The sequence below is a fragment of the Dama dama genome, chromosome 5 (genome assembly GCF_033118175.1).
Source record: "Dama dama isolate Ldn47 chromosome 5, ASM3311817v1, whole genome shotgun sequence".
In the NCBI taxonomy this organism is placed as follows: Eukaryota; Metazoa; Chordata; class Mammalia; order Artiodactyla; family Cervidae; genus Dama; species Dama dama.
Window position 1 is genome coordinate 106,222,804 of NC_083685.1, and position 27,914 is coordinate 106,250,717.

General features: G+C 51.9%; 1 protein-coding gene across 2 annotated transcripts; it reads right to left on the minus strand.

The window, feature by feature from the left end:
- On the minus strand, window positions 1-27,914 carry ITGA3 (integrin subunit alpha 3). Of its 2 annotated transcripts, XM_061143766.1 has the most exons (26): window positions 27,350-27,914; window positions 19,951-20,078; window positions 19,550-19,626; window positions 17,539-17,788; window positions 15,925-16,011; window positions 15,368-15,575; window positions 14,712-14,908; window positions 12,940-13,028; window positions 12,678-12,814; window positions 12,431-12,517; window positions 11,472-11,539; window positions 11,262-11,398; window positions 10,537-10,686; window positions 10,347-10,444; window positions 9,922-10,069; window positions 9,595-9,663; window positions 8,939-9,018; window positions 8,756-8,833; window positions 8,148-8,250; window positions 7,858-8,040; window positions 7,589-7,711; window positions 6,803-6,916; window positions 5,784-5,882; window positions 2,636-2,761; window positions 2,160-2,301; window positions 1-1,381 (listed from the first exon to the last, which is right to left on the minus strand). In XM_061143766.1, the coding sequence occupies exons 1-25, from the start codon at window positions 27,553-27,555 to the stop codon at window positions 2,191-2,193; spliced, it is 3,153 nt and encodes a 1,050-aa protein (XP_060999749.1). In that variant the 5' UTR covers window positions 27,556-27,914; the 3' UTR covers window positions 1-1,381; window positions 2,160-2,190. The 2 variants fall into 2 exon arrangements, with proteins under 2 accessions (XP_060999749.1, XP_060999750.1); XM_061143767.1 differs by lacking the exons at window positions 14,712-14,908; window positions 15,368-15,575.

Below are 27,914 nucleotides of genomic sequence, written 5' to 3' on the forward strand. Positions count from 1 at the left end.
TACAAACAGGGGGCTGTTTACTGGTTGCCGTGAGAAGCCTGTACACAAAGAAGGCACAAGGAGGGGGAGGGGGCTCCCCTGCTACAGTACCATGGAAGGAGGGGAGGGGCTGAGGAGGGGACCCGCCAACAGGCTGGGGTCAGGACAGGTTTTCTGGAAACAGCTCAACTTCTAGAATGGGCCACAGGTGAGAAGGCAAAGCTGAACTGGCTCCAAAAGCCAAGGATAGCCAAGAGCTCCACTTCTAGGTCTCCAACCCATGGTCAGTGAGGGCAGAGTGGAGTCTGGCTGATGGGGCATGATGGGGCTTCCTCCCTGTTCTACATTCAAGTGTTGCTCCCTCTGTGATCGCGTGGAGATCCCTCCAGGCCTTCAAGGCCAGGATGGTAATGTGGGTGAGAAGTGGTATCTGCTCTGTACCCGTCCATCATCTCCTTGGCCCAAGACCGGTCCCCACTCTACTGAGGATTCCATCATGCTCCAGAGTGGTCCCAGCACAGCATGTCCCGGCTGCCTAGCAGCCTGTCCACCTCTGTTTCCTCCGGCTGCGTTTCCTACTAGCGCGCGGGATGGCCATGGCTGAGTTCAGAGGTTTTCTCAGCAATTCATGAAAGAAAGCCACCCTGGGGACCTTCTTTCTAGTTCATTCTGCTCTTGGTCTGAGCATGCCAGATCCTGTGAACACCTCCTTGGACGACTTCAGGCAGGGTCCCCACTCTTTGCCATGGGTGCTAGGAGCTGCACTGGGGCTCTGGTGGTCTGCTCCTTGTCAGTAGTTTTCATCTCGAGGTCAGGGTCAATCCAGTGCCTGTGGCTCATGATGGGTCCAGTGTGAACAGAGGAAGGGTCACCCATTGGGGGCCTCTTCCTCCTGGCTCTGGCAGAAGGCCTTTGGCTTGGTTTTGGCACTCGTAGAGGCTGGGACACGCATGGCCATGCACCATTCGGGGTGCACAAGCACAGTCTACAAGCAGTGGGACCCACATGTGCTCATATGTGTCCAGGGCACAGGGCCGCAGTGCTCAGCAATGTACGGGCCACAGCCCTAGCCTTCCTTCAGGGAGAAGGCCACGGCCACATAGCACGTGCATGCACTTGAAAGGTGTGTGTGCCCGAGCCTGCTGGTGCCAGCCAAAGGCAGCGGCCCCTGTGGTCTGTCGGGGCATAACTTATGATAAATAGAAGAAGGGGACACTGGGGGAGCAGGGTGCAATCAGGGAGGATATCAGTAGTATTGGCCCCAAGTCTGCCAACTGGTCACCCAGTGCTTCTTGGTGGGCAGGGTGCTCCCTGGAGGTGGGTAGCGCTCCTCCTCCCGGATCCTCACTGCGTGATACTTGGGCATGATCCGGTAATAGCGGGTCCGCTTAAAGAAGTCACACTGGAGGAAGGGGAGAAGAGGGAGGCCTTCAGAAGAAAGCATTTACAACCAGCGGGAAGATGTGCCCAGTCCCTTCCTTCTTCACCAGGAGGTCCTCAAAGCCAGGACCCCTACCCAAACACAATGCCATCTCCCTGCCTTGAGACGAAGAGGACAAGGTTCCCCACCCCAGACCCCAGAGGAAGGAGGAGCTGAGGAAGGCAGAGAGGAGAGGGAGAGGCAGATGGAGTCAGAGGGGCAGTCACCTAGACTGCAGATGGAATGGCTAGGAGAGGTGGTGATCTACAGTGACCACAAAGTCGGGAGGGGTCAGTTTGTCAGCCCAAGAGACTCCCAAGAGGAAAAGTGGTGGATCTCAGGAATAAGGGCTCTACTAGTTCCCTCCTTCTCTGGAGGTGGGGATGGAGGTGATTCCATACCCCCATCTGAATTCTGAATTCTGAATCACTCTGAATTCTGTCTTGTGGCCTACAAACATGGGGCCTAGCCTTGACCCTTTCCAATCCCCAGAAAGCATAAGGGGCACAGGGAGGGTTTATGGCTGCCTCTTGAGGTCCCAAGTCCTTGAGGGACTCAGTGGGGAGGCTGGTGAGAGCAGACACCACGAGCTCTCCCAGGATATGGAGGGGAGACCGACAGAGTAACCTGCTCTTTGGGGGTGGTGCTGGGGACAGAGTGAAGTGCAGACAGGGCCCATAAGGGAAGAGGAGCAGATAGAGAGAGTCAGAGGCCCCAGCCAGCTGGGGGCTTGGGGAAGGGGGCCCGGAGGCCGCGTTACCCAGGTGGGCCGGGGGTGGGGGCTGCCCCCCTCAGTAGTCTTCCGTCAGCCTCTCCGTCTCTGACGGCTGGCTCTTCATCTCCGCCTTCTGCCTCTTAGCTTCATACAGGGCGCGAGTGCGGGCTCGCTTGAAGAAGCCGCACTGCGGAGGGGAGGAGGTGGGGAGGGGCCATCAGGGGGAGCTGGGGGGTCCTTGCCAGCAGCACTCGTGAACTGGGGCTTAGGGCTGGGGAGCCTGAATGCCTGGTTCCCAGTCCCAGCTTGGTGATGTGGCAGGAGCCAGAGCTCCTGGTTCCCCTTTCCAGCTTGCAAGTCCCCCCATTAACCCAGGACTGGGAGCTGGAGAGAAAGTGGGGAGGACTTGGGTGATGGTTGGGTGAGATGGACGTGAGGAATGAGATGAAGGGAGAGTTGGTGAGGGTCTGCTGGCAGGGGTCCCAGAGTGGGAGTCCCAGTGGCAGGCTGGGTGTTCTAACCTTCCACAGCAAGAGGATGATCAGCCCCAGCAGCAGCAGCCCGGCACTCACAGCCACAAGCACCAGCCACAGCTCGATCTCAGCCGGTAGCTCCTCCACCAGGTCAGAGTCAATGTCCACGGAAAACTGGAAGGTGTGAGAAGGGGCTCAGCCATGTGTCCACCCCCTCAGGCCCTGAGCTCATCCTTCTTGTTTCAGCTGGAGCCAGGACCCTGCTGTTAGATTTACCACCTGTAGGGGGCACACAGGGACTGGAAAAGCCCCTGCCAGCCCATTGACAGGAGCAGATTTCTCTATCCTCCCCTTTCTCCTAGAGGCAGACACCAAGATCTCAGATCTGGGAGGCACCCTGGAGTCTGGTTTGTGACCCACACATCCAGGCTTGGGTACCAGCTCCATCCTTCACAAGCTGTGGGACCTTGGACAAGTAAATTCACCTCTCTGAATCTCCATTGATCGTAATGCCTACCTCATAGTATAGTAGAGTGGCCAAAAGTATGGGTTCAGGAGCCAGACTACCTTGGTTCAAGTCCTAACTATGTTATTCACTAGCTGTGAGACCTTGGGCAAGTCACTTAACCTTTCTGTTGTTCATCTGTGAAATAGGGAATATGCTATCTGTATCATAGGTTGCTGGGAGGATTAAATGTGTTTGATAAGAGTAAACTGCTTTGAGAAATAACCTGGTACAGAGCAACACTCCCACAAATATTTACAAAAAAATAGAATACATAGCATATAGTACCATTTTTTCTTCCCCTAAAATGAAGATATATATATATATATAATATTATTATATTACAAATTTTACAATATAGTTATTATACATATTTTGCATATATATATACACATATGTATTTTTTAAAGTTCCTTTGTGTGTCTTTAATATTTACTTATTTGGCTGTGCTTGGTCTTAATTGCTTCATGTGGGATCTCGTTCCCTGATCAAGGATCAAATCTGGGCCCCCTGCATTGGAGTGCAGAGTGCTAGCCACTGGACCACCAGGGAAGCCCCTGCATATATATTTATGTATAGAAAAATATTTTTCTGACTGTACAAGATTATTTCTTAAAAAGTTACTTTTATTATTTCATATTTTTAAATGTCTATATTAAACATATATATATATTTCAAAGTAATTAGCCTCCAACTAATAAAAACAAATGAAAAAATAATGTACAAAAAATTTTTTTAAAAATAAGCATATTTTTTTTTCTTTCACATAAATGGGATCTGTGTGTACTATACACACTCTTCTGTGACCTTTTTCATCATCTTTCGATGTCAGTTAATCAAGATCAACCTAATCTCTTCCGACGGCTGCACATCATTGTAGGAAATGTGCCAGAATTTATTGAACCAATCTCATACTGAAAGACATTTAGATTGTTTCCAATTTTCTGCCATTATAAACAATGCTTTAAAACATCCCCATATATTTATGTTTGCAAATTTGTCCTATTAGCTCCTTGATATATTATCATATGCAAGATCAAAGGAAATGCACAATTAAAAATTTAATAGATATTGACAAATTCATCTTTAAAAAGAATTCGTCAATTTATATGCCAATCAACAGCATTTCCTTCTACCTTATCAGAACAAGATAGCATTCTTCTTTTTAATGTTTTCTCATATGATATGAAAAAAGTCTTACTGCTGTTATATTTCACCATACGTACAATGCCTATGCATGCCACCCTTTCTCTTTACATATTAAAAATATGTCTATCAATATTTTGTCATATATGCTATAAACTTTTTTTTTCATTTATGTATACTTTATTATTATTATTTAATATATTGTAGTGGTTTTTGCCATACATTGACATGAATCAGCCATGGATTTACATGTGTTCCCCTTCCCGATCCCCCCTCCCACCTCCCTCTCCATCCCATCCCTCTGGGTCTTCCCAGTGCACCAGCCCTGAGCACTTGTCTCATGCATCCAACCTGGGCTGGTGATCTGTTTCACCCTTGATAGTATACTTGTTTCAATGCTATTCTCTCGGAACATTCCACCCTCGCCTTCTCCCACAGAGTTTAAAAGTCTGTTCTGTATATCTATATCTCTTTTTCTGTCTTGCATATAGGGTTATCGTTACCATCTTTCTAAATTCCATATATATGCATTAGTATACTGTATTGGTCTTTATCTTTCTGGCTTACTTCACTCTGTATAATGGGCTCCAGTTTCATCCATCTCATTAGAACTGATTCAAGTGAATTCTTTTTAATGGCTGAGTAATATTCCATGGTGTATATGTACCACAGCTTCCTTATCTATTCGTCTGCTGTCTTTTGCCCTCTTAGTATCTTTACCATCTCTTTTGCTATATATAGATTTAAAATTTCATAGAGTTGAATTTTTCAAAATTTTTTTGTGATTTCTGGGTTTAATAAAATAACTCCCTCTCCCCATAATTAAAGATTATTATCAAATTATTTCCTGAATTTTCTTCTGGTATATTAGGTTTTATTTCCTACATTTAAATATTTAATCTAACTCAAATGTGTTTTTGTTTATGGTGTGAGGCAGGGGTTTGTCTTTACTTTCCAAGTATGTTCTCCCAATACTACTTAATCATCTATATTTTTCTCCTGATTAAAATGCTATCTGTATAATAAAAGTAAATTCCTATTCTGTTCCATTGATCTTCCTGGCCCTTCCTCTGCTACTTTAGTTTATTTTAGGAAATGTACGATAATGTATTTAACCAATCCTTCATTCACCTCCTATACATTTCCCTTCTAACCTTTTCATAACAAATTATTAGCAATTTTGTGGTATTTATTTTTCCATATATAACTTAGAATCAAGTTTGGGAACTTTTTTTTCAGGTTAGCACAGAAATGCAACATCTTTACATGCAGATCAAATGAGCTCAAGTAGAGGTTCTCAACCCTGGCTGCACAGTAGAATCACTGGGGGTACTTTTAAACATACCAGTACTGGGGTCCCACCTCCACAGACTCAGATTTCATCACTTAGGGATGTAGTCCAGACACTAGAAGTTCTCCAGGGGATTCCAATGTGCTGCCAAGACTGAGACCAAATAACTAAAGTATGTGGAAGTGCTCTGAAAAGATGCCCTGCGCTCCCATGCCCTGGCCAGGTCTTACTGTCTCCTTAACACGCTTACTCACCCGCACTGTCTTATTCTCCATGTTGATGGTGGGGACGCTGGTTCGGAGGAACAGGGTGGCCCAGCTGGCTACCCTGACTCGGTCAAAGTCTCTATAATCCTGGAGGGGGAAATGGTGAGTCAAAAGAAGCAGCTGAAGTCCCTCTGAGCCTCCTTCCTGACCAGCCCCTGGGATACTCTCCCTCCACAGAGCATCTTTAAGCAGCACTCCAAAGGACCTGACACCGGGCCTCTCCTCTACACACAAATGCACATCATTCATTCATCTCTGTGTCAGGTCCTACGCTGGATTCTGGGGACAGCAGGGACAGTGAAGGTCACAGTCTAGGTCTGGCCTGCGGGCTAAATCTGGCCCAAGAGCTGCTTTTGTAAATAAAGTATTTCTGGCACACAGACACGCCCATTCACCAGTGTATTGTCTGTAGTAGCTTCATGCTACAATGCAGAATTGAGTACCTACAACAGAAAGCACGTGGCCCACAAAGCTGAAAAGAGATGTTTAATCTAGTCATTCACAGAAAAAGTTTGGTCTAGGTTGGCTGGCACTGCAACCCAGAGCAGAGTGTGCTAAGTGGCATGTGTGGCTTCTGAGAAAGTTCTGTGAGTGTCTAGATGGGAAAGGTCATTGTCAGCTACAAAAATCAGAAAAGATCTTGCTGGTGGTCTCTGAGGGAGACTGTGAAGGCTGAACAGGAGTTTACATGCAGAGGTAACAGATGGGAGCTGGCATCCAGGGAAAAGGAGCAGGACCGGCTAACGCAGAGAGGTGAGAAAGTAATGGATACACAACAGAATAAAGGACACGGGAGATGTTATTTTATGGAGACAAAACGATGTCATGTCCACACAAGGATGCAGGACTAACTCTGACAGGGCACACAGTAACAGGTGCAGAACCCAGCATGCATCCATCTCCATGCAGTCACCGACAACACTCAGGTACACACGTGTGGTCTGGCCTCACCCGCTCCCTGTTGCTCTCCCAGCCCGGGGTGGGTGGCAGTTGAGACCGGCACTGACCTCGATGAAGGTGCTGTTCCACACTCGTGCCTGGATGGTCACGTTGGTGATGACAGGGGCATCAGGAATGGGGCACTCCAGCCACACACAGTGGGTGTGGTCACTGCCACAGCTCTGAGATAGGCAGGGAACACAGACCCAGACAGTCTGGGTCTCTAGATTCTCCAGACTTCGCTCCAGGCTTTGTCCCAACTATGGTTGAAACTGAAGGGGCCTGTCCTCATCCCTTCACTCAAGCACATTCCCCGCCAACCCTGCATTTACATGTTTAAGGCACATTTTTTGGACCACGCATATATAGATGCCAGCGATATGGAGAACAGGAAATCTGGTCCCTGTTCATGTACATGGGGCCCAAACCTGAACACCACCTTCCCACACTGGGACTTTGTTCCTGCTGGCTTCCTCCCCTGGGAGGCTACTCCTCCCTCTCCACCCAGCTAGGCTTCAACTTGCTGCACAGGTCTGCTCCCCCCTCCCTTCCGACAGAGGGCGCCCTGCACCCTGTCTTCATCTTGTGTCTCCCCATCGCTAGTTCTAATGTCCAAAGCTTTGAACAGCTATATAACCCCCAGCAGGCTGGGGTTCCCGGAAATAGAATCAGGGCCTGTGATTTTGGTTCACCGTACCAGCTGCTCCCCAGCACAAGGCAAGGGCCACATCTCCACATCAGACTGGGGTCTCCTGGAGAGTAGCACCTATCTCTCTTGCTTCGTATGTCTTAAGGTGTCCACTCATCCTCTGATAGGTGGGCATACTCCCCTCAACCCTGCCCTGGCCACTCACCAATTGGATCTCAGACTTGGCCTTTTTGGCAGCAGCCAGAGTGACAGGCGGGGGGCCTTGGCCTCCTCCTGGGTCCAGTTGTCGCCGCCTGCGCTGTGGAGATGGCGGCCTGTCCCCAGGAACCTGAAGGGGGTAGAGGCAATTTACTGGCGGAAGGAGCAGAGGTGAGGAGAGGAGGAAAGGGCAGGGAGAGGAAGATGCTGGCCTTTCTGCCTTGCAGCTAGCAAAGGAAATGGGCCACAAGTGAACGCTCCCCCTGGTGTCCTTACAGAGAGAGTGAGGTTGAGAGGGTTGATAAGGTCTCCAGGTGGCCAGCAGTGCCAGGATCCATTGCCACGGACAGTGATCTCCGTGGGGTACAGCAGCCACTTTCCATTGCTGACTTCATAGGGCCACTCCAGCCCCAGGACCAGGGTCCCCAGGGCTGACAGCCCTTCACCCATTGGGCCCACCTGTGAGGACAAGGAATGTCACGGCTACTTTCTCCTGGGAAACCACCTCTGTCTCACCGACCCCCAATCCTCACACCCTCTGACCCTGGACCCAGAGGTCCCTTTACCTGGAACTCGTACTTGAGAGGGCTTCCCACATCCTCCACAGTTTTCATGCCAGACTCACCCATCACTGTCCCCCCAAAGAAGCTTTGTAGCCGGTGATTCACCCTGGGGGTGAGAAAGAGGCTGGAGTGATAGGGGACAGTAGGGGCCCTTGCAGGGGGTGGGTACCAAGGCTAACTCCTCTGTACAGCTCCTCTGACAGCAAGCAGACCTGAGACAAACCCCAGCTCTAGCATTTACTAGCTGTACAGCCTCGAGCAAATAATTTAACCTTTCTAGCCTCAGTTTCTTCAACTGTAAAGTAAGGTTAATCTCTTAAGTGGGGTCACTGTATCATGGGGCCATTTTGAGAAGACAATGAGATGATGTATATAAAATCATTAGCACAATGGGCTCTCATGAAATGGTAGGGCCACACCAACACCTTCACCCCAAAGTTGCTGATTCCTCCACTGCTAGCTGCTCTGCAAGGAGAACAATAATAGTAACAATAATGACAGTGATGTTGAGGATACCAGGCCAAGAGAGGTGTGTCAGAGGAGCTTGGGAGACACCTTAGGGAAGGGAGGCCCAGGCTCCTCAGCAGGCTGAGGTTCAGGGCGGTACCCACATGCTGAGTGAGGCCTGGAGTGTGTAGTCCACCAGCAGAGGCAGGGTCACGGGCCGTAGGTCATCCTGGTGACTCGACCTGAGGAAGGTATGCAGGGGGTAGGGGAGGAATATGTCAGCTGAGGCTGGGGGGCACCCAGAATACCTCAATTCCCATATAGACTGGTTTCCTGAGGTCACTCACGTGGAGAGCTGCAGCTGCGCCTGGAGTTCCCTTGTGTGTAGGGTCACTCCGATGACCTCGAAGGCAATGAGTAGCTCCATCTGCCATAAGGGCAAGAGAGGCAGAGATGGGTGTTTGAGGCCAGGCAGGGGTGATGCCATGGGGAAGAGACGGGCTGAGTGCTGTGCTAGGAATTTGGCTCTCTGGTCTCCACCTCCCACCTGTCTCCACTCTTCCACCTTCCTAGCCTCATCTGCCTCCCTCTTCCCATTCTTTTCTGTTAGTAATAGCTCATGTAGCTCAATACTTCTGAGCTACATGACCTTGAGCAATCACTCAAGCTTTAGAAGCCTATGTTTCCTTTCTGTAAATCAGCACCAACCTCCTCAGAAGGCTATGAGAAATAGAAAGGCTGGGCTCAGGGCCTGGCACATGGCAGGTGCTCAGCAAAATCAGTTTCCTCACCTCCACCTGCTCTAGCTTTGTGCATAGCTCCCTAGTGGCTCCATTTTTCTGTCTCTGGGTCTCTCCCCACCCTCTACTGCATCCCTCCTCCCCAACTCTAGCTCTTTGATTCAAGGAAGCCTGGGAAGCAGGCAGGCAGAGGAAGGATAAGGAATTCATCACAGGAGGAGCCTTGTACCCACAGCCCTGGGAGGGTACAGTTGGGCACTCACCCTCTGGTTCCGTTTGAAGGGGTTCCCCAGCTCACAAACGATGGTTTCATTGGCTTGGCAGGCTCCAGGCTGAAGAAAGAAGACAAATCAGATCTAGGTGGTCAGACTAAGGCTTGTCCCACCCCTCTCCTGTGGCAGAGGGCCTGAAGCCCTCGAGGCTTGAGAACTGGGTTCCCCTAGGAACAGAGACGCTGGAGGCACCTGAGGAAGCCCAGCCCAGAGGACTAGGGTGGGGGGGACACGTGGCAAATGACAACACATGTATATGACATGTACGAAGGCTGCATTGGGTAGTGGTTGGGCTCTGAGGAGGCAGAGGGCACTCACGGGGCGCACTGAGGACAGCAGCAGGGACGGAGGCACTTCCAGGGTGAGGAGCGCCTCGTGGGCATCTTCCCCAGCCCGCTTTCGGCTTGGGGTGTTGGTCACGTTGATGCTCAGGAGCAGTTTTCGGAAGTCTCTCCTATACTGGAGCCTGAGAGGGGAGGAGAGCCTCAGACTGAGCCCAAAGCCCTGCCCCAAACTGTTAGGTTCCGCCCCTCAGAAGAAAGCCCCTTCTGGCCAGGGAAGGCCAATCTTATAGTTCTTGGCTAATTAAAATCCCTCCTCTCCGACTTGCCTCTCTGAGACCCCTCCCCTCAGGTCTCAACAGCTCTCTCCACTCTTTCCGACCAATAGGGCCCCGCCCCTCAATTTCTGATAGCCAATGAAGTCCGGCCCACCTTGGCCAACCAGCCCCGCCCAGAGCGCACCTGCTTAGCCGCTGCCCCAGCTCAGACACGAAGGCCGCCCTCATCTGTAAATTGCTGTCGCACCTATTGTCCTGCCCGCATTCCTTCTGGAACTGTACCTGTGGGTGGGGGGAGCTGTGAAGGGCCCACCACCTATAGCTCTCCAGGCCCTTGTCCTTCCGGCCCCGGCCCTGGCCCCAGCCCCACCCACCTCCGTGTGGTTCTCCAGAGCCTGCGCTTGGTTGAGGACCGGGTAGGCGTCCAGGGACCCAAGCCCCAGTTGGGGGCGATCCGGCAACCGCAAAGGTAAAGAGTAGTTCATGGAGATGGTGATGGGTCGGAGTTTGTCGCGGACGTTGTCCTGGGAAAGGAAGGTGAGCTGAACCCAGCTCTGCACTGCCCTCCAAACCAAGTTGTATCCTCATACAAACTTAAGCCCCTAGGGAGAAGCTGTGCCCCTCTCCCTCAACCCTAAAAAACCCCTGTAAGGCTGAATCCCCTCTGGTCTGCTCACCAAACTGTACCCGCTTCGGTAAGATGTGGCTCCTCCTCTCCAGAGACTCCTCTGGAGGAAGATTGAGCCTTTCTTCATTCCTGGGGTCCCCAAGTTGAGTTTTCCCTTTTCACTCTGATGTCCCAGAGAGAGCCTGAGCTTGTCCTGGCTTGTGGATGCCTTTTCCCCGGAGACAAGCTAACAATCTCACATACTTCTCTTTGGCCCACATCCTGGCTCCAAAGGTCTCTGCTCTCTACCATGGGCTGGGTGTTGAGCCCTGTAGCCTCCACTTACCTATGACTTTCCAGGTCAATCCACAACCTCTGTCTCTGGAGAGAACTCATTCCCTCACCCTTGACCTTGGGGATTCTCCTGGGTGCATGGAGTTACCTCCTCCTGGGACCATGGAGTCAATGTACTGCCCCTCACCCCTCCCTCACCATCAGGAGCAGCTCCAGCGTCTGGCAGCGCATCTCGGGCATGGAGAAAAAGCCATGGAAGACAGCTGACTGGCTGCGAGCAAAGTGGAGTCGGGGTGGACGGCGGTCCCGGTCAGCCTCCAGCGTGTAGGCCAGGGCTGTGGGTGCACAGGGTGGTCAGCAAGTGACCAGGTGAGCATGCCCCCCCTCGCCCTACAGCCCAGCACTCACTGATGTTCCGCCTGTAGTTGGGGTTCCCTGCACTCTGGTTGTAAGCAAAGCACAGCTCCACCTGTACACTGTTGAGGGTGGGGGACATATAGAGGGTCAGGTCACAGTGGACCCAGATACCCAGGTCCCAGCTCTCACCCCGTTTACTGGGCAAGAGGAAGCAGGGTCTTTGGGGGAAAGGCAGGGACAGAACTGAGGAGTCTGCAGAGCTGGGCTGGGGTGTCCCTGGTCTCTTCAAGCCATAGAAAACAGGGTTAGAAGGCACCAATGGGGAAGCTGAGGTCCTGAGACTAAAGGAGTTGCCCGAAGCCAGGTGTTGGCCCAGCCAAGTCTTGGGCAGGATCCCCAGTCCAGATCTCTTTCCCCACCACCCGCTGCTTCCCTACTTCATCTCCCTCAGCTTTCTAATCCATTATCCTCATTCACTAACAGACCTTGGGGTCATCACTGTCATTATTGTAACCATCTTAGCAACTATGTTTTTTGAGCACTTAGGATTTACAGAGCACCATGCTAAGGGCTTTTTGTACATTATCTCATTTGATTATCACAACGACCCTGTAAATTGGTTTTTTTTTTTTAATTAAAAATTTTTTTTACTGGAGTATAGTTGCTTTACAGTGTTGTGTTAGTTCCTGTGAATTGGTTATTATTATTAGCACTCCCTAGAGCCCATCCCTACCATTGCAGTGGGCAAAGCTGGAATCTGAACCAAGCAGACCAGAGCTCCAACCACCATGCCCTACCTGCACCCCCCCACCCCCACAGTTCACCCATTAGCAAGGAATCTTGCTCTTTAATGAGGTTGAGTGGGGAGGGCAATGCTTTCCCAAGAATCAACGCTTTAATGGTGGGGTATCAGGAGTTGCCAGGGGAGGGTTTTGAAAGCCAGGGTCCCTCCTGGGCTTCCCAAACATCAGGAGGAATGAAAAGGGCAGACTGGGGCCAGAGGGTCTCACCAGGAGGTGGCCGTGCAGAATGCAGGGTCCAGTATGGACGGCCTGGCTACCAAGGTCTTGTAGAGGATGTTGATGACAGGCCGGGCCCTACATAGAAAAACCAGACATCAGTGCCTCAGGCCTGCCCCAGGCCAGGCCAGGGTCTGGGCTCAGGCTTGCATGGACCTGATTCTGGAGGACAGAGCTGTGGCTCCATGCAGACAGGGGCGGAAGAGAGAGGCCCCCATCCACCATTGCCCTGGCTCACCTCAGCAGCACAATGCGGTCTGACAGGCTCCCCACCAGCAGGTCTGGGTAGAAGTTCTCATCCACGTCCATCTGCCCACTCAGGGAGTAGCCAAAGGTGGTCAGGCCAGGCAGTCCCAGCTGCTCTCCATGGATTACCTGGGGGCGGGGGGAGGTGGTGGGGACAGGCTCTGGGGAAGATTCCAGAGAACGGGGCCCATGGGGAATAGGCAGGAGTGCGTGAGGAAAAGGAAGAAGGTGCCTCTGTCCCTGGCCATCTGTACCTGCTGGGGCAGTCTGAGGAGCCCCCTGGAGCTGCCATGGTAGATGTACACTTTGCCCAAGCCCTCGAATGGGGCTCCCACAGCAATGTCTGGGAAAGAGAGATAGTTCAGGGTCACCCCGGTTACTATGGGTCCCATGGTTTTCCAGCCCTGTGCTGCAGGCCACAGAGCCCAGCATGGCGTGACCTCCCTGTCAAGCAGTGCTCAGAGCATCAGGGAACAGAGTTCTGTGACTTAGGATTAAAACTGGGCCCATTAGGCACCCAATTGCCTCCTTTATATATGGGAAGTTAGGCCCAGGAGAGGAAAGTGACTTACTAAAGTCACACAGCAAGCTAATGTCTCAGGCAGGTCTAGACCCCAGATTCCTGACCACTGGCTATTTGTTTTCCCTTATTATTGTGCCTTCCTTCTCCCCTATCAACCGCCCCTCCAGACACCTGGTTCTTCTCATGACATTTACCAGCAGGGTCACAAAAGCAGGTGTTCCCCATTTGTGACTTTGCCAGATAGTTCTCAAACATTCATGTCATCCAGTCCTCACGAAAGTACTGGCAGTAGGTAATACTGTCCCCACTTCACAGATGAGGAAATAGGCTCAGAAAACTCAAAGTTGGACAGCTAATGAGTAAAGAGGCTATTTGAGCCTATGTCTGTCTAACAGTGGGGGCTGGGATTTTCATCACAACACTATAACTTTTCTTGTTAACTTCTAACCATTATTTCCACAAAAGAACCCCCAAATGTTTTGTCTTCTTAAACTTTCTAGTTTGCTGCTTTTGATCTGATAAGGCCTAGGTAATTAGAAAGTCAAGCTTGTAGGAAAAGTAGGCAACGGAAGAATAAGTAGGTCTTGAGTGACAGCTGGGCAACTCTTGGATCAGTAAGTGCTTGGGCTTCATTAACTGAACTTTCTAGCACCTATTTTGGCTCTTTAGAGGTTCCTCTGCCTTCCTTTTGGTTTTTAGATATATTCTGGGAAATTGAGGTTGTCAGAGAAATGACTTCCAGATAAGCCAGGTGCTCCCATGGCAACCAGGCTAAACCCCTTGATTTATCCCTCTCCTTGACATGCAAGGTCTGATTGGTCTCCAAGTCCTGCAGAATAGTAACTGGCATCCCCTATATCCAGAACTTCTACTGTGTCCCTGTGCTTAACATCCACACCTGGTATAGTATATATATATATATATATATATATATATATATACTATATATATTTATTTATTTATTTATTTGGCTGCATCAGGTCTTAGTTGCAGAATGCAGGTTCTCTAGTTGTGACATGCGGGCTTAGTTGCCCCTCAGCATGATCTTAGTTCTCCGACCAGGGACTGAACCCATGTTCCCTTCACTGCAAGATGGATTCTTAACCACTGGACCACCAGGGAAGTTCCACACCTGATATAGTAATATTATATTATTTTTTAAATTTTTAATTGGAGGATAATTGCTTTATAATATTGTATTGGTTTCTGCCATACATCAACATGAGTCAGCCATAGGTAATACTATATCAGCCAAATGTACCATGCTCACGTTTTGCCCCTTCTGTTCCCACCATTGTGTACACTCAGCCTGGCCTTTGATGCCCAGTGGTAAGTGCACTGTTCCCAGAGGTCTACTGAGCTCACCCCTGGGGGCTCCCTCTGCCCTGCTGTGAGCTCCCCAGACCTGGGCCCAAGTCTGTCTCCTTTTTGGGCCGCATCAAGCCTGGTATGCAGCTGGCTCTCTCTCTCAGTGGGTGCTGGGGCGGGAGTGCTGGCTCATACCCTGGAATCCGTCTTGGTTGATGTCACCAATGCTTGCCACAGAGAAGCCAAAGGCGGAGTGACTGGGGCCGTGAAGAAGGAGGGAGGGGTGGTTGGGGAAGGAGGTGCCTGCCTGGTTCATGAAGATATAAATTGCACCCCCTACTTCCTCTTTCCGCTCAAAGTAATAGGGGGCACCCACCAGGAGGTCCTGCCACCTGCATAGGAAAGAAGGAGGGGGAGATGGAACACGCAGCATAACTGTTATTTAGTAGACACAACTGTGCCAGGCAGGGCACACAACTCTACAAGTGATGCCTCTGGCCATAGGTTGTGGGAAGGACATGGAAGTGTCAATGTGACTGATCTAATAGAAAACACAGCTTGTGGAGAAGCCATGTACACACAGATCACACCCAAACAGCTCATATCCACTAGGGCCATACGAATGACAGGCACAGACAGTGAGATGCAGGCATCATGAAATTGTCATGCAAACACCCCAAATCCCATAAAGTCTGATTGCAAATCAACATGCAAAATGGATCTGTAAATCCCTGCAAACAACAGGCAAAAAAAATGTACAGTTGCAAACCTCTATTTCTCTGCCCTCACTCGTGCAAGCCCACCCACTCATCATTCTCCCTGGCCACAGAGAAATGTCCCTGGATTCTCACCCATCATTGTTCAGGTCTGCCAGGGCAATGGCACTGCCAAAATAGGCTCCCACCTGCGTGCCCTCCAGCACCTGCCTCCTCCGCAAGTCTCCACCTGCTTCCTGGCTCAGCAAAAAGACAGCGCCCACATGTTGGTGCCGCGGGGCACCTGTCACAATGGTGATGTCTGTGGGGTGCAGGATGGCACTGCCCACCTGCATCGTGTAGCCTGGGATGGGGGGAAGGTGGTCAATTGAGACTCCAGTAAGTTTGGTCCCCTTGTACTCTGGTCATCTCCCAGTATCCCCCGTTATCTTCTATTCCTCTATTCTAAGTTGGGCAAGAAAGTGGACCTTGGATGCCCAGCCCCAAGCCCTGACTGTACCCTGACCATGAACTCCATGAGGGTCGTGACTCTGCCTCTGGGGGGAGTATACAGCTGGTGCTCAGGGTGTGCTAGCTGAACTGAATGCTACTGGTCTCGGTGCAGCCTGGCCTCTCTGCTCCACAGGCACCAGTGTGCCAGGGACTCAGCCCCCTTCTCCTCCCCACCGAAGGGCCACTACCACTGGACTTACCAATATAGAAGTTTCCTATGTCCTCTGGGTCCTTGTAACTATATTCAGACAAATCCCAGTCCTTCCGCTGAATCATGTAGCTGTTTCCTTCACAAAGATTTGAGGAAGGGGGTATATAAGTCACCACTCCTTTTCTCCACTATGTCCAGCCCCCCCTCCAGATGAGGATAATAATAACCCCTTTGATCTGTGAGTACTTTGCCATTTGAAAATCACTCTTTATTTTAACAATTCTGAGCTAGCACGATGACCCACATTTTGCAGATGAGAAAAGTGAGGCTCAGGGATGGAGAGCTAGGGATGGAGGCTCAGGGATGTCCAGTCATGGCTGGAATCCAGTCATCTGGGTACTGACATACTATCAATAGATGACGTTTCCCCCACCCTAGACAAAGAAGCCAGACTCACACCCTTATCTCCTCCTAATCCTGTCCCCAGACTCGGGCTACCTACTTTCCCCTGTCCCCCAGGCTGCTGCTGGAGAATACCTTGGCCCTGCCAAGGAGTGGGAGGTAAGACTAGCAGAGTGAGCAGAGGCCTCAGCCTCAGGTGAGCCCAGAGCTGACTATGCCCTGGGCAACCTGTTGGTCAAGAGGACAAAATAAATAAATCACTGGAATGTAACATACCACATAAGAAATACAGTCAATAATAATGTAATCACTTTGAAGAGTGACAGATGGTTTCTTGGCTTATAGGGGTGATCATTTTACAATGTACTTAAATGCTGATCACTGTTATACACCTGAAACTAACATAATATTGTACATCAACTATACTGCAATTAAAAAAAAAAAAACAAGATTCTGAGCTCCCTCTGCTTGTTGATTCTGCAGTAGTAGGTGCAGTAAGGGAAAAGAGGTCGCTGTTGCTATAGCCTGTGGTGGAGAGAGGCAGGTGGAGGGTGTGTGAGCTGTCAGACACCTAAAAGGCAGTGTGTGGTGTGCAGAATCAAGCAAGAGTTTTGATACAAGAAAATACTCTGCAGCCCTCTCAAAAGATTGCCTTGTATGTACTGACATGAAAGCATGTCCACAATTTTTATTGATACCTGAAGAAGAAGTAGAAGAACAATACATTTAAAATGATTTTCTGTGTGGGTATGTGTGTTTCTTAAGATACCTATATATTCTAAAACAGGTCTGGAAGGACCCACAAGACACTTAGCAGTATACATTGGGAAATGGGACAAGGGAGATGTGGGAGAAGAAGGGCGCTCTTCCTGTTTATTTTACTGTACCATTTAGTAGTTGTACCAGGAATATGTTTTATTTTTTAACAAGTTTTTAAATGGTTAACCTGACATCAGATGGACCTACATTCCAATACACATTTCAGGACTTATTATGGCCTTGGGCAATTTATTTTACTTCTCCAAGGCTCAGTTTTCTGTAAAATGGGTACAATAATACTTGCATTTTAAGATTAATGAAGATAACAGGTGTACCTCTGGTACCTAGAAAACGCTTTAAAATAGCAGAGGTCGAGGTGGTTGCTGATGGTGGCAAGGGCATGCTCTCCTCTGCCCTCTTGCGTGGAAGCTCTGGCAGGCTGCCTCAGGGCCTAACAGGGGTGGTGGTCTCTGCTCCTCTTCCCTTCCCCCACGGTCCCCACCTTTCCAGTTGTAGGCACCAGGAGCGCCAAAGTACACGGTGTTTTGGGTGAAGCCGCCGCTGGTGCCCAGCTGGCACATGCCCGTCTGCAGGTAATCGGTGTTGCTGTTGCACATCTCGTTGTGGTAGGTCTGCCAGTCATCCGTGGCATTCAGCTCCAGGTCGTTGCCTCTCACATAGCACTTGCCCACCATGCGCCGCTGGTCCTCTAACCCCGACCACAGCACCTGGGTGTAGCGGTGGGCACAGACCTGGGGACCCCCCCCGCCCAACACACACAGCTAAGCCCGCAGCAGGGACTCAGGAACGGAGTCTCCATGGCCCCGTGCACCTCTGCTTTTGCAGGAGAGGAGTGGAAAGCGGTCTTCCGGCTTTTCTCTCTTCCCACGGAGATGCCTGGACCTGCATTGCCTTTCCAGAATTCCGAAACCTGCCCTGAAGGTTAGGAACACTTTTTGGAAAACCAGAAGGTACTGGATTTGAGAGTGGCTTGGAGATCTCGGCAAAATAAAAAGGGAAAAGGATGAGGGGATGTGGGGTTCAGGTTGTTGGGTCGAAAAGGAGCTAGACACAGAGCAGGTTAGGAAGTTGCTTCTCTGTTGTCCCCTGATGATCCTGCCCTCTTAATAAACGGATCAATATTAGAATAACAACCACCACCACAGCAGCAGCAGCTAATACTTAAGAGTGCTTATTTACTTAGTAAGTATATGCCAGACACAAGTCTGAGCTTTTTGCATATTAATTCTCTTAAGCCTCCTACCAGCTCTATGGGCTAGGGATAATTACTTCCTCGTTTTAGATAAGGACACTGAGGCACAGAGAAATAAGCAACCTCACATCTAAGAGAGGCAGGGGATAGTCAATCCAAGGCTGTCGGGCTCTGGGGTCAAGCTCTTAAGCACCAGACTGTGCTGCCTCTCTCGAAGCTTCTCCCAGCACATGAGAGGTGCTCCATTAAAGTTTATTGGGCAAATCAATAAGAATAGGGTATTTGTAAAACAGCCAGGGGCCAGAGGAAACCCAGAACCAGGCCTAGTTCTTGTTTGCTTGTCTTTTGTGTCCCTTTTCACCTGTGAACCAAACTTATGCTCGTGCTGGCCCGAGTCTGTCCCGAGTCACTGGGAAGTTTCTAGTGTTGGCATGCAGGACATGCTCACTAAAAACGAACTGAATGAGTGGACGGGCAAGTAGAAGACTGTGGAAGGACCCAAGATCTAGACTGACTTAGGTGGAGCCCTGGACCCACCATCCTTAATAAGAGACTAGAAAATGTGTTTCAGCGAGCTGGTCAAACCCAGAGCTTACGATAATGTTCAAAGGTGACAGAAACCACAACAGTGATGACTATGGGGGTTACGGAAAAGGAGTGCACCGTCCAGAGTGATGTAAGTATTCTATTTCTTTAACGGGTGTTGATTACTTGGGTTTATAATTTGCCAAAACTCAACTGAAACTTAAAATCTGTACATTCACTGTATGTAAATGTTACATAAATTTAAAAATGAAAAATAAATTGTCTATCTGGGACTCAAAAATTGAGATCCCAGGGGCCAGCACTGACAAATGCAGGCTGGAGGTGACAAGTGACAACAGGGAGTGGCCCCCAACCCAAGCCGGATGAGCTGGGGCAGAAGGGCTGTGCTTCTTCCGTCAGCTGGCCTCCCCAGAAGGAGTGCGTCCAGGCCACACTGCCTGAGGCTCTCTCTGCCCTTTCCATCTCGTAGTCCCCTCAACTGATTCCCACAAAGGGTGAGCACCGCCCCTACCCTGGGGTGGGGGGAATGGGTGATTCAGAAAGGACCCAGGCTGGCCCTTGGGAGAGCGCCAGACACCCTCCCCATCCCCCTGCCACAAGTGCAGGATGAAGGGACACACATGCCCATGGAGACATACAGCTGCAGAAATCGACATTTGCAAGCTCATGCACCAAGGTCCCTTCTCCTGCTCTCTGCTTCCCTCTGCAGCTCCCGGGAGATGAAAGGAGACGTCTGGAGGGGGATCTGACTTACCAGGACTCTGCCTGCAGGGCCCTGGCTGGCCACAGTCACGCCGAGCCACATGTCCTCAATGATGTGGTTAGGGTTACCTGTGGGCATGAGAGGGCTCATGAGCCAGGGCACCTCATCCCATCCTCTAGGCATCCAGCGCCTCCAGAGGGCAGGAGTTGGTCCCTCCCAGATCTCCCACTCCAGCAGGGCCACCCTCCCTCCCTGCCTTCCCCAGCTCATCACAGTCTGAGCTCCACAAACCCCATTTGGTCCCACTCTTCCCTAGGGTTCCCTCTTCCCAGCTGGACAAGAAAGCACTGAAGCTGCCCAGCTGGGCCTTCTGTCTCTTCTAGTCATTCTCTCTGTGCTACCTCCTCCACCAGCCTCCTGACCCAGCACCACTGCCTAGGCCCTCTTCTCACTTTTCTCCTTGATGTCCATCCGCTCACAGTCATTCTTGTGGGCAGTGAGTGGGCACAGATACACAGCACCAGTCCGGTTGGTAGAGCCATTGGGCACAGCAAAGTCCCGGGGGGCACCAGCCAGCAGCCTGGGGGCGAGAAGGTAGTAGACTCAGGCTCACACTCGCCAAAGCCTGCTTCAGACAGCTCACTGCTTGATGTGCATGTACCGAGCATCTGCTCTGTGCCAGGCTCTGAGGGCGGGAGATGAACGGCTCCGTGCCCCTCCCTCGAGGAGTGCCCAGGGTGGGGAAGGCAGGCAAGGAGACAGACACCTGTGGTCAGTGCCTCATGAGAGGAAAGCAGGGTACAAACCAGCCCCGACTCTGCATGGGGGGCAGTCAGGGAGGCCCACAGAAGAGTACCTTGGCCTGAGTCTGAGGATGCTGCCCAGGGCTCACCAGGTAAAGAAGGGGAAGGAAGGGCATTGCAGGCTGAGGTCTGGCATGTGCAAGGGCCAGGAATCATGAGCAAGAGGGTGACTCAGGGATCTGCCAGGCCCTCGGTACAGCTGGAGGCCAGACACACGGGGAGGAACAAGAGGGCAGGGTGAAAAGGGAAGCTGTGGAGGGATTTTAAGCAAGGCAGAAACATGGCAAGATCTGGGTTTTGGAAGGACTGTTTTGTTATCTGACTGACATAAGCAGATCTGGTTTGGGGAAAGAACACTTGGCTTCTGAGATGAAGGTAGATGGGAAAGAAGATGGCAGCGTTGTCCTGGCACAAGATTTAAACTCCCAGAGATCCGAGGAAAGGATGTGTGAGGTGGTGGGGAGGGGTGGATAATTGGAGGCCTGGGTCCTACCTCTTTAAGCCATCGGAGGACTTAGATCTTGGGGTGGTCTTAAGAATGTGGGCAGGAAAGGACAACTGACCCCAAACCACAGCTGGGTGAGCTGAGTCAGCAGGGTCCTTAAGTGACCCTGGGGTGTCTTCTGGCCCCCTTTCTACCGTATTGAGACAGATTTACGAGGTATGGGGGTGATGGCAGGAGAGCGGGGTACCTGACACTTTGGGCGGAATGGTGAGCATGAGAGTGGGGGTGGATGAGGACTGTCAGTCACCTTGTCCCCAGTCTGCCTGGAGCCCGTCTTTAGGGATGCCACCTGCAAGTCCCTACAAGGGTTCTTAGGGCTCTAGCAGCCCATCCCATACCAGACAGGTGACTAGAGGAGAGGAAGGCAAGTGATCAGCCTTGACATATTCTCTCAAAAGGTAATTCTTGGACCACTAGAATAAAAAATCCCTGCGATATTTGTTCAACAGGCAAATTCCTCAGGCCATCACAGACAGCCTGAGTTGAATCTGAGGGTAGAGCCCTGGAACCTCCATATTTAACATATACCCCAAATATTCACATCGCGGTTTGAGAACCCAGCTCTACCACCCCTTGCTCTCCCAGCATCATCTGTCTGCAGCCTTTGGACATTCTGCCAAGATCAGCTCCTCAATCCTGCTGGACCCTGCCTCCTGGGTGGCAGACATCTCCCAGATACTCCTCCATCTGCCTCGGCAATGCTGGTTCCTGAGGCTCCCAGCTCAGAACTGGGGCGCCAGGCCTCCTGTCAGAGCCTGGATATGCAAAACAACAGCCCTGCCCGCAGCTCCTGCCTGGGACCTGACAGTGAGGGCAGCAGGGATTGGGCAGGGCCAGGCCTGGGCATGCCGGGGCCTGGGTGCCTCCGCCCACTGGGTGTCAGGAATGTGCTGCCTGGGGGTGCCATGAAGGGCCTGCACCTCACACCTCAGCTCAGACTTCACCCTGGAGAACAGTTCCTGAGGGCAGGGGTACAGCTTCTCTATGCAGGGCAGGGCGGGCAACTCCAACAGAAGGGCTGGCAGGGGACCAGCATGGCAGCCAGGCCCTGTTAGTCATCCTTGATCTGGGCTGAGGCGGGTACCTAGTGAGCCCATGGCCTCACCACCTGTAGACATCTGCCCCCAGTGTGCCCGACAGGTGAGAGTGGGGAGCTGCTGCCCGTGGAAAGGGAATATTTCAGCCTTGGAGCTGAAGGGTCTGGTTCTAGGTGTCTTCTGCCTCAAAGGACAATTTCCTTTCCCCTCTCTGAGCTGTGAGTGCTTCATCTGTAAAATGGGACAAGAGCTGCCCCACCAGCCTCCAGGATTGCTGGGGGAACAGTGGGTTCATTCTTTAGAAGGGCCTTCTGACTATGAAGCCGAGACCCATGTGAGCACTGTGGTTCTGCTTTCTTGCGGCACCAGGATGGCCCCAGCACACCCCCAGGCCTTGTTCTGGGGACCCGGGAATTTCTGCCCTGCCAGGTGAGGGCATCTAAAGCAGAGTGCACCGAGCAGACTAGTTCAGGTGTGTGGATGGGACAGAGGGTGACGAGGAAGTAACACTTCGGGGGCCGAAGGATACCAGGCCATCAGTCAGGTCAGTGGGCTACTGGCAGCTGGTCGTTCGAGGGTGGGAGCTCAGATTTGGCTGGAGGTAGCAGCTGGGGGTTGGCTACAATGACCTTGGAGGGGTGGGTCCAGGCCTCAGTGGGCAAGGGGTCCCTGGAGAACCCAGATTGCATTCCAGGGCGAGCAATGCAAGGGAAGTGTTGCTAGGCCTGCTGCTTTCCAGGCCCAAGTTTAAGTGCTGGAATGGCTGAGGAGCAGGTGGCCACACCCTCCCAGCTGCCTCATCTTAGAGGGAGTGGCCTGAGGGACCCCTCCTCTTAGCCTCCTGCGGTACAGAGAAGGTAGAGCTGGGCATGAAGAGCAGTCGGACTGACATAAAACCCCTTACTACCTATACCTCTCTGCTCTCACCCTGCACCAGCCTGTGCCCCACTGAGGGGCAGTGGGGCGAGACCCTAACCACAGCCCTGCATCCCAGGCCCCTCCCTCCCCAGAGATTCCACAAGGTGCTCCCCCCACCTCCCTGGAGTATTTTTAGCTCCTACTTGGCCCGCTTAGAGGCCCTTTAAGGCCCTCTGGCTCCCAGCCCAGGATCCAATGGATCCACAGCCAGAGGACTGGGAATAGATGGGGGGGAGGAGGGTGTGCAGAGGGTCGGGTCTAGCTTCCTCCAGCCACAGTCAGGTGTGGGAAAATCCAGAGGGTGGGAAAGATCTTTTTGTTGCCATTGTAAATGAATGTAAGTTACTAAGCAAATGAGCACACTGCTCCTGCTGTTGGATCTGGTCCAGATCAGATCAGATCCGAAGCTGATCCCTCCCAGGCCACCACTGAGGTCACCCTCCTGGCAGCGGTCAGAAGCGGGATGCAAGGCAGGATACTCTGTTCAGCTCTTGCAGCGAGGGAGAAAGGAGATTGGACGGCCTCTCTCCTAGAGTCAGGCTGGGCTGGGTGGGGGCTGGTGCCCCTCCGGGTGGCAGGGAGATGAGTAAAATGACCTCTCAAGGGCTTTCAAGCAGCTGCCTCTTCACCCTACTTTTTGGCTCCAGCCAGACAACCCCTCCTGGCCTTTGTAGAGGTCCCTGAGCTCCAAGTCCAGAGAAGCCCTTTCTCACTCCTGCCCCTCCCACCCCCCACCCCATCACTCTTCCTGGGGCAGATCAAAGCTAATGCAACAGCCAAGTAGAAAGCAACAGAATCAGAGGAGGCTGGGGAACAGGGCCCAGGGGTGTCAGGGCACCAGTTGGTTCACCCCAGAGAAGTCTCCCTGGGGCATACTGGGGCGGGATGATGTTCAGAGAAAAAACCCGTAAGATTCAGCTTCCCAGACTCATCACCTCAGGCAGGCACCGGGGTGGCCCCAGTGGAAAGACTTCGGTTAACACTGAGGGGCCAGCGAGTCCAACACTCAGGCCATGGGCCCCCATGCCTTACTCTTTTGGCCAGAAAGCCGGTTAGGGAGGGTTCCACTCCAGCTCTGAGTGCTTGGGTGGGGTGGGGTGCGGAGGAGTAGGGGGCAGCTCTCTGATGCCCGAATCCCAGCTCTCTGCCAACCCTCTGCCTGAATTAGCCATGTCCCCAGAGGCTGCTCCTGTGTTAGCTGAAACACTAGCCTCTTCGTCCTCCCCAACTGCCCCCAGTCCTCTTTCCCCTCTGGTGACTCAGCCTAGAATCCGAGCACCAAGCTGGGGAAATGACAGAATGAGAGGACAGGAGAAAGAGGCCTTGCTCAAGCCTCCAATAATAAAGAACAAGACTGTTTTTCTCATTTCTTCTCCCTTTCTCTGGCTCCTTAGTATTTTTTTCCCCACATCTGATCCCTTAGGGCATTTTTCATGTCCTCTAACCTCAATCCCCCTTATTGTAACCACCATCCTCTTCCTTCTTTGTTTAGTTCTGATCAAGCCCTTTTCACTTCATTTCTACAAGATCAGGTTGCCCCTACCTCCCACCCAGTTTTAAGTGCCTTGGCCTGGCCTGGTCATTGGATAAAGCCAGAGAAAAAGGACACTGCGCATCCAAACCTTCTGCTTGCAGCCACAGCTGCTCTGCCCATTTCCTCTGGCACGAGCTTTGCAGGCTGCCAGGTGCCTGCCCTACCCAGGGAAACATGTTTTAGGGGAACAAGTAAGCCTGGTTCCTGCCTACTTCAGGTATGACCTCATTTTCCTGGAGCTGTGGCCACCCCTGCCCCAGGCTTCCCAAACACCCTCATTTCCAGGCAAAGGCCCCAGAGGTATCTCCCATAGTCCACAAGGTCAGGTCAGACCAGGACACCTAGATTCCCAGGAGGGAATGACAGAACAGGTACCGGGGGAAAGCAGGGGAGGTCCGTGACCATCTCCCAGAGGAATAGTCCCTCTGCTTCCCCAGGGGTCCTCACGTATCTCACTAACAAGCCCAAAGCACCCTGGTCCTCTCCCCTTCCCTGCCCTGCTCCTGATCACCAGGAAACTGGAGATTCCAGAGACTGAGAAATTGGGGCCGGGGTTAGAGTAAGCCTCTGATATTGTGGGCATGGAACCACAGTCTAAAGATGAAGGTGATGGGGAACAAAGACACACTTTCGTTTTTAACCATTACTACAACAAGGCCTTCTTTGAGAATATAATGAAAGTTATGCTTTTCCGTCCTCCTGGCTCTAGAATAATGCACAGACATGCAAGACTTTGCATACACTTTCCAAGGTCCCTGTATCTTCTGAAAATCTGCAGGGAACTCCAGGCTCAGACTTTGTTCAGGATCATGAACCCTCCCCCATTTTCCAAAGGGACTATGAAGCTAACAGAATATAAGACTGCCACTTGACTTGCTGGTTCCCCTGAGCTGTGTACTCAGGCAGCTATTTACATCTGGCTACACAGCAGGCTGCAGCTAAGCCCAGCTAGCCCAGCTGGTTCTCCCTAAGGGTCATGGGGCAGAATTCAGTGAGATGAGGAGACGAGCCAAGATGTAGAATCACCCCTGGAAAGACTGAAGATTCCCAAGTGAGTCACCCAGAACACTATCTAGAACTACCTGTCACTGTGAGATTCATCAGTTTTAGAAATTTATGGGCTCCTGAAAGGCCTAATGCCATCTCTAGCTGCCCAGGAAGAAAAGTAGGACTCCTCCACTAAGTCACCTTGAGTGAGGCCCTTGGTTAGCACAAGAGCCCTCAGCTGATGCAGTATTTAACCCAAATCATCTCCTTAAAACCTCACTATTACCCCCATGAAGAAAGTGCCCTAATATGTGAAGAGTCAGATATTAGTGACAGATTCTATATGGGGAACTGGTAATGGGATTGGGAGCCTCTTCTTTCTCCACAATGCCAAGTTGCCTTCTATAGACCAAGAGAGGCAGGAAGGCGTATACAGATCCAGGCTGAACCCCTTTCTCGGGAAAACAGGCCTAGAAATATCCTGCTTAAGGTCACAGAGCAGAAAACAAAAATTAAAAAAGGCTGGGGGGCGGGTAGGGAGTATTGCATATTACAGAAACTATTATTTCCTCCAGGTTTCCATTACCTACCCTTGCTTTTCTGATGTTCTCTTTACACTACATTGCCTTATATCATGTTGATTCAGCATTGAAAATCTGAAAATCTTTTTCTGGGCTGGGGCAGAAAGAGCACTAATGTAGAAAGTTAAGCTGATGGTCTCGAAAAGATGGATTGGCTAAGGCCAGACCGCAGCTGCTGCGGCCGGGCTGGGACGGATGTGGTAGCCCTAACCTCTGCAGAAGCCAGACGGAATTGAGGCCAAGTAGGCAGGTAGACTGGGCAGGGGCTGGGCCAGCAGGGCAGGGGCCAAGGCTGAGGCAGAGTCTGGACTTTGGACATTCCAACTTCCTCAAGTTTCTGCAGGTTCCAGCCAGAATTGGGAAAGGTTTCAACACACCCTTTACCTGACTACGTCCTCTTGCTCGGCAGGGTCTGACATCTCAGTAGGTCAAACAGAAGAGCCTGCCTGTGCTGTCCTAACAGCCTTCCCTCCTGGACAGCCTCACCTTCCCCAGCTGCCCTTTTCCTCCACCTGCCAACCTCAGCACACTGAGCCCACTCAGAGAAACTTCTCAAACTTGGACATGCCCCTCTGGGCATGATATAGGGTGGGGGGACAACATAAGCAGCTGGATGTGTCTCCTTCCCATCGCTCTTCTCTGTCTAGCTCTTTCCCCTCCTTCTCCTTGCAGCTGGTGGGGAAGGAGAACAGAAGAGAAAAACACTATTTCCCTCCTGAAACCAAAACAAACACACTCAGGGTTGAAGATTCAACATGAATCCGTGGAATGCGAGGAGACAGAATCATCTAGTGGGAGGGCATCACTGCTGGGGGTGGGGGTGGGGTGCAGGAAACCAAGGGAGAGTTGGGACGGCTCCTCTTCTCACTGCTACTTCTGCATCCTCAAGGGGTCTGAAGGAGCGCCTGGACAGCTCCAACCACCCAGACTCGCCCGTCACCTCTCTCTCCAACCACCAAGCACTTGAGAAGGCCCTCCAGTCTGTTTCTGCGCAGGGTGTGGCTGGCGGGGCCACACACTTAGTGTGAGGTGGGGGCGGGCTTAAGTGCATGTGCCCGTAGGTCCTTCCGGGAAAGGAGAAAGGCGTTTATCTTGCAGTTTTCCCCAGTTCCCAGCCCTGGAGAGAAGAGGCATTCGGTCCACTAAATTTCCCGGTTCATTGAATGGGAGGCGTCTCAGGAAACGGGGACTCCACTTTATTCTCAACAGAGGTTTAGAAGGCTGAGGGGCTGAGTCTAGACAGGTTCTGGCCAGGTCAGCACTTGCAAATGATTACTGCCCCCATCCCACTTCCAATCCCTCTATTTCCCGCCAAACTTCAGCAGCAGGAGAGCCGCCTAGGTCCCCGCCCTCTCAATCTTAGCTCCCAAAAGCCGACGGCCTCCGAGCCTGGAAGCCACCGGGCCCTAGGGCTCGGACTCAGCTCGAGATCCGCATCCTGTGCGCACACTCTTCCTCCCACCCCACTCCGGCCAGTTTCACTTACAGGTAGCGCTGTTGTCGCTCTGTCTGCCGATGGAGGGCGACCGAGTAACCGAAGAGGCTGCCCGGGTTCCCGGCCTCCTTCACCACCAGGAATCGGGTGTCCAGGTTGAAGGCGGAGGCGGCGCGGTTGCTTGCGGCCACCATCAAGGCGAGCGTGCCGAGCAACGGGCGTAGGACGCCGGCGGCGCGGCTGGGGCCGGGGCCCATGGCTGCTGGCGGGAACCTGTCCCCTGGCGAGAGCGCGTGAGGGCGTGGAGCTGGGAGTGAGGACCTGTTCACCTGCTCCCCCGCGCTACCGGAGAACGCTCCCGCCGGCCGCGTAGTTAAGCCCCGCAGCGCTGATCAGTTTCTGGCCCCCAGACTTGGTCAATTTTACATCCGCTCACGGTCTGAACGCTCAGATTTCCCTCGGAGGTCCGAGGGGCTGTTCTCCCGCCTGCACTGTCCCGGGTCACCGCCCCCCTGCCCTGGGCACCCTGCCCCCCAGCTCGCACCGGCCGCGCCCACTTGGCCGCAAAGTCGCCTCCGATCCGGGTTCGGCGGCAGATCTGAGCAGGCGGACCGGT